This window comes from Petaurus breviceps, unplaced genomic scaffold (assembly GCF_028583685.1).
Source record: "Petaurus breviceps papuanus isolate PSGF00001 unplaced genomic scaffold, PetGlider_PUasm1.0 313, whole genome shotgun sequence".
NCBI classification, from domain to species: domain Eukaryota; kingdom Metazoa; phylum Chordata; class Mammalia; order Diprotodontia; family Petauridae; genus Petaurus; species Petaurus breviceps.
In genome coordinates, this window is record NW_027186073.1 from 831703 (window position 1) to 837910 (window position 6208).

At 39.6% G+C, this 6208-nt stretch overlaps 1 protein-coding gene across 1 annotated transcript; it reads left to right on the forward strand.

Annotated features, from left to right (window-relative positions):
* Positions 1 to 6200, forward strand: LOC138167860 (olfactory receptor 2D3-like; the record flags this gene model as incomplete). The annotated part of the gene is made up of 3 exons (XM_069096820.1): positions 1 to 90; positions 5102 to 5172; positions 5681 to 6200. Coding segments are annotated over exons 1-3 (681 nt in total), but the record flags the coding sequence as incomplete, so codon positions are not given.
* Between the last annotated feature and the right edge of the window lie 8 nt (positions 6201 to 6208).

The following is a 6208-nucleotide window of genomic DNA, read 5'->3' on the forward strand; positions in this document are numbered from 1 at the left end:
ATGTATGTGGAAATCGCAACAAAATTATGGCAGCCCCGGGATAAGGAAGTAGAGACTGCTTGGGCTGTGCAAGAGGGAAGCACCATTCAAGTACTCTAAGCCCTTGATGTAGCAAGGCAGAAGGATAAACAGGTGTATTCAATAAGGAATGTACTGCTGCTGTAAACTTGGGGGCCACTTAAGGCTGTGGCCATTCCCCCTTGTTGTTGATGGAGCCCAGAGAAAGGGCTCTGCAAGCCATTTCCAGACCTACATTCTGATGATCAATGAAAACCCTTTCCACACTTTGGGCATGAGGTGGTGGGCCTGGAGGGCCTACATCTAACGGACTCCTTTTTGTCTTTCCCCTTTTGCCTGCACCTGCTTGCAAAGGACTCGCTTTCGCACAATTAGAGGACTTTCGATCTTCCTTCCTCCAGGCTTCCCCATGTTATGCGCTAAGATTCATTGCCCCCAATTTTTCTCCAAGCAGATACACATAGAAAGTCTGAGTTCTCACTGTGGCACACTTTTGAATCATCTCTTCCACAGTGACATCCTTTCTGCAACCTGCAAGAGCTCTCTTACAATCTTGGTTGCTATTTTCTTGTGCTAATTGTTTTATCAGAATGTCAACTGTGGTCCTTCTCCAACTGCTCTAATCTGGGCTAGGAAATCCATGAATGTTTCTTGGGGTCCCTGAATTAGTTTTGTGAATGATTATACTTTGTCCCCTTTTCCAGAGAGTGCTGCCCAAGCTCCAGCGGTACATGCAGCTATTTGTTGGTATCCCCCTATATTATTATATAGCTGCCGGCCCACTACCTGGTATGGGCTGGTACCTGAGAACTGCTCATAATTGAAGGGTACCTCTCATTGCTCATTACAGGTGGCCTGTTGTCTGCAGTGCTCAAGAAAGTCAGAGCTCCAAATCATATATTCTCCGGTCTGAGGCATGTGTGAGCCACCTGTCTCCAATCATGAGGGTATAGGCTACTTGGTCCAAGAGTGTTCTAACATACATGGAAGTTGAACCAAATTCTCTAGAGGCCTTTTTAATTTCTCTGAACATCCTGATATCAAGGGGTTTGTAGTCATGAGGGACTTGTCTGGGATTATTAGGGTCAGGACTCTCTAGTATGGGAAATGTTTGTAATCCTAAGTCTCAACAATCCTCTCCCCATTGCTTAGCTTGTTGGAGAGCTTTTCGAGGGGGAGAAGTGTTGCTCAACTTCATCCACTGCAGGGGTGTGCATGCTTTGATAAGAAGAGCATCGAGAAGGGGGAGGGGATGGACAGCTGTCTAGGGCTCTCTGCCCAGTCAGGTAACAGCCCTTTTCTCCCTGATTATTCCCTATTCTCCTTCTTCCTCCTCTTCCTCTACCTGAGTCCCTGCATCAAACTTCCGAATTCTCTGTAGTGATCTGTCTCAAGTAAGCACAATTTGAGAACATTATAGAACTGAAAGCAATGTACTGGGAAATTCTCTGGCTCTACCTGGAGTAAAATTCTGTCACTTGTTTGCCTACCATTTTCCATTTTTCTGGGTCTAATGTGCCTTCTTTAGGTAGCCATAGAGAAGTGACCTCTAGCAGATGCAAAATTTTTTTTCCTGATTCTGTGTGACAATGAGTCCCCTTTCTTTCATTATGCATAGGAGGACTTGCTCATACATCTCTCAGCAAGGCTGCTTAATCAGAGATTGTCCCATAGCTGCAGTGTGCTTGCTTGCTTGTGAGGAAAGCGAGAGTACCAAAAGTGATTCGTTGGAGCCTTCCCCTCACCTTGTCCTAGGATCATGTGCTGCTCCAAGGGGGACTGCTGGGAGAAATCAACTAGGGCCTGGGACACCCACTTGACCTGCTGTTTCTGTGCCTCATATTGGGTGCCAGTTGTGGGGAGCCCTGCTGTCCTGCAGCAGGGCTGAAAAAGAGTTGCTTACCCAGAGGCTGCAAGAGAGTGCATCAAAGAGATGGGATTCTGAGAGTGGTGGAAAATAGAGCCAATTTATTACCCCTGGTACAAGCCTTTATAGAATGTGTCCTAATTGTTTTCCCCTGAGGACACTGTGCACTTCTTTGTTCCCAGGCCTAGGGTGTATACCACGCTTATCACAAGGACATAATGCTCACACCTGTGTGTTTTGGCTCCTTCCTGGGGAATGGGGAACCAATCCAGGCCTGTTAGCAGGCTCTTCAGCTGAGAAGGTTTATTCAGTCAGTCATCAGGGTCAGAGTCCCATGGGCCTATGGTCCTCTACAGAGAGAATTCTGGATGTGTTCTGTAGCATACAAACAGCAAAGACAAGCCTTGACTGAGTAAATAAGACTAAACAATAAATAAAAATAAAACAAAACCTGCAGTGGCTCATATTTATGTCAGTAAGGGAGACTATAATGTGGAGTTACATGCTCAAGAAATTAAGGGACTAACTCTGCAGGATCTCATAGGACCTAATTTTCAGTAATCTGAAATTCTTCAAAATTCTTCAAAATCAATCAATGTGCAGGGCCAGTTCCTAACAGATTCTCATGCAGAACTTTGCTTAGTGATATTCTCCTAAGACACACAGCTATTAATATCACTCTCAGGCTCAAAAATCTTCTGTTGCTTGTCCTTCATTCTTAAAGAAAACCATGACATCAACTCATTATGAGTTATTTTGATAGTGTCTAGGAAGATTACCCACACTTTCTGTGCTTCTAATTAATCAATTAAAAATAGAAAGAATAATTCTTGATAATAGAATATCAATTGGCAGTGTTATGTTGAACACTCTGGAATGACTTGGGGTAAAAAAAAGAAAAATCAATTGCACAAACTGAGGAAAGAAGAGGCCTGACTAGGCAGCAATTTATGTTATAATGACCTGGTTAATTTTAGGGAAGCATAAGTGAAATAAGATCATTTTGAGGCATAAGTACTTAAAGTAAAAGGAGAGAAAGAAGAAAACTGGGAATTTTTGACAAGAGAACCTTCTTATTTGACTTTCTTAAACAATAAAGGAAGTTAATAGGGAAGAAAAATATCAGAAAATACCTTTGAGCCACTAGAAAAAAAAATGGTATCAACTTAGGTTCTCAAGAAAGTACTATATTCAAATCTGACCTCAGAGTCTTCCTAGTTGCATGACCCTGGATGAGTCACTTAATTCTGTTTACCTCAGTTTCTCATCTGGAAAATTATCTATAGAAAGAAATGGTAAAAGCACTCCAGTATATTTGCCAGGCAAACACAAAATAGGGTCACAAAAAGTTGGACATGATTGAAACAACTCAACAGTAACAAAAACATCACATAGACTCATATCTTCCCTACATTCAGTCTTGATGTCACTTAGAAATGTGACTTCTTAAAAATTGGATTCAGTTCATGAATTAATTAATTTGTAACCCCTAAAGAAATATTTTAAAATATACAACTGAAAATATTAGACATCATAGTAAAATTGAAGAAGAAAAGGAGATTATTTTAAAGTGCCAACAATAAATAAATATCAAACATCTGATTAGACCCTACTGCTAAGAAAAGAGTTAATGTTCAGAAAAGGCATTAAGTTTTAAAAATATTTTAATTTAAAGCAAGACAACACACATTTATATGGGAATATGGCTTAAACAAAACAACTGTTAAATTTACTAGAATGTAAAGCCTTGGGGATTCCAATTTGGTCAAAAATAAGACAAATCTAGAGAAATCACTTAAAGAAGGCTTCAGAAAATTGAATCAAATGTTGCCCTGGTGAATCCGTGTTATGTTGTTATGTTCCTCTTCTTTCTAATACAATATAGACTTAGGAGGTGGACAGGATATGATTGGTGATGTGTGATTCAGTTCAGATTTCTTTAACTTCCCCAATAACTGACTGATACTCTTATCAAATTGTATGTTCAGGGATTTTCCAACATTCCCAGACTTACAGGAAATAGATAAATCCTTTGGGATTGCTTGGGGGCTTTCTCCAAAAAGCACTCAAGGGTAGCTGTTATGATCTTAAAGGGATTATACATGTTTCATTTGATAATGTTTCCATCAGTGGGAGTAATGGATAGCTTTGAAGTACTTGTCAAAACATCTGAATTCCTTTCCTCTCTGTAAAATGGGGAAGTTGAGATTCTGGAAATCTCAGAGATAACCCCAAATTTAGATCCATTATTTATTTTTTAGTAGCAAAGTGTACTAAATAAAATATTAAAAATCCTTACTAGAAATCAATAAAATGATTTCATCAGCATCTATAAGAAATGATCAATCTTGATATTCTCTTTAGAGATAGAAAGTGTAAATTAAAGAAAAAAAAATATTGGAAGAAATAAAGGAGCATATGGAAATGTAGGAAGCAGGTGAAGGTAACTATCTGTTCTTTTTTCCAAGCTCATATAAATGAGAAACATTTCTTGTGGTTAAGCGTTCTTTGCTAGAAGTATGATTCCTCAGTTTTCTTCTCTATATAGCTAGTATATATTGTGGGTTAATTTGACTTTTTAATCTCATGAACATAAATTGCACTTTCATCTAAAGGTGGAGGAGCATCTGAGTTAAAAGATCCCAAGAAAGAGTTTACCTCTCCATGTAATCAAATGCCGTTAGACTTTCAACTCTTTTAGAACAAAGACTGGTTTGTGTCTTCCTCTGAGAGCCATGTAGATGTAGACTACATAGAAGTCAATGAACATACACTCTGGGCTTGTAATTATCCCTTTTTGCATGTGACAACACTGAAGCACCAGGAGAATGTCAAGACCTTGGTCCAACCTAAGAACTTTTGACCCAGAGAAGGCACTGAAGATAACTATATTTTCTCCTCCACCATTATGTCACATGAAGAGGGAAGTCACTAGGTGGACCAGATTCCATGGCTCCTTTCAGGGTTAATGTGTGGATGAGGGATTAATGGTGACTTGAGTTCTATGAAGTATTTGATAGAAAAGTAAAATGCTGTTATATGCAGCAAATATCTGAATCAAGCATCCTGTCGAAAAAAAAAAAGTTAAGTTGTAGCCAGATTAATGTTATTGTTTCTTTACATATTCCTCTGAGACAAAGCCAAAGGACTATTGGGCTTCTGGTCCCAGAGGACTTCAGCAAGAATAGAAATACTGGTATCTCCCATTCCACTTAGCTGTTTGTCGTTAGAGACCTCAAGAGTAGAAGAAAGAAGTACGAAAAAAAAAAAGACATTTATATTTTGCATGCAGGTAGGCATGATATTCATTGGTAAAAGGAAAGCTCAATGCTTAGAGAGAGCTAGTGAAAAATGGGGGAAATAATGGTTTCTTTTTCATTCATTTCATTCATTCATACAATCAATGAATGCACTTTGAGATCTTATCCTGATACGGTGAAATGAGAATGAAATTACATTTTACTTTTGTGAAGGTATTTTTTTATCTCAACCATTTATTTTACATTATGAAAAAGGTTTCAACAGACCACACTGAAAGCTGAGTCTTTTTAGATTGATTTGTGAGATACCTTTTTAAGCAATTAACTTAAACAACATTTAACTGCTTACTCTTATTATGTATTCTGTTAGGTAATATTAATAAATATTTAGCATCAAGAACTAGTTTTCATGGTTCCTAGCCCAGTGCAAAGCTGTAGAAAGCAGATTTATGCATTTATTTGTGTGTATGTGTGTGTTTGCATGTGCATACATGAATACATTTATCCACCTGTCAGGTAATTCTTGATTGTCTCTGCAGATGTCAACCTCTGAGCCAGTAATGAAGGAAAACCAGACCCTGTGCACCAAATTCTCCTTGGTGGCTTTCTCCTCTCTTGGTGAACTACAGCCCATTCTCTTTGTGCTATTCTTAGCCATATACACATTCACTGTAGTAGGAAATCTAGTGATTATGTGCCTGATCTGGGTAAGCCCTACGCTCCACACTCCCATGTATTTCTTCCTGGCAAATCTATCCTTCCTGGAGATGTGCTATATCACCAGTGTGGTGCCTCAGATGCTGGTGCACCTGCTGGTGGAGCCCAAGACAATAAGTGTGGCATGTTGTGCAGCTCAGATGTATGTCTTCACCATCCTGGGGCTGACAGAGTGCTGCCTGCTGGCAGCCATGGCTTATGATCGCTTTGTTGCTATCTGCTACCCATTACGCTACACATTATTGATGAGTCCTCGGGTCTGCTTGCATTTGGCTGCAGCATCCTGGACAACAGGTGTGGTTGTGGAGTCAGCCCAGACCACGTGGATCTTCACTCTCCCCTTCTG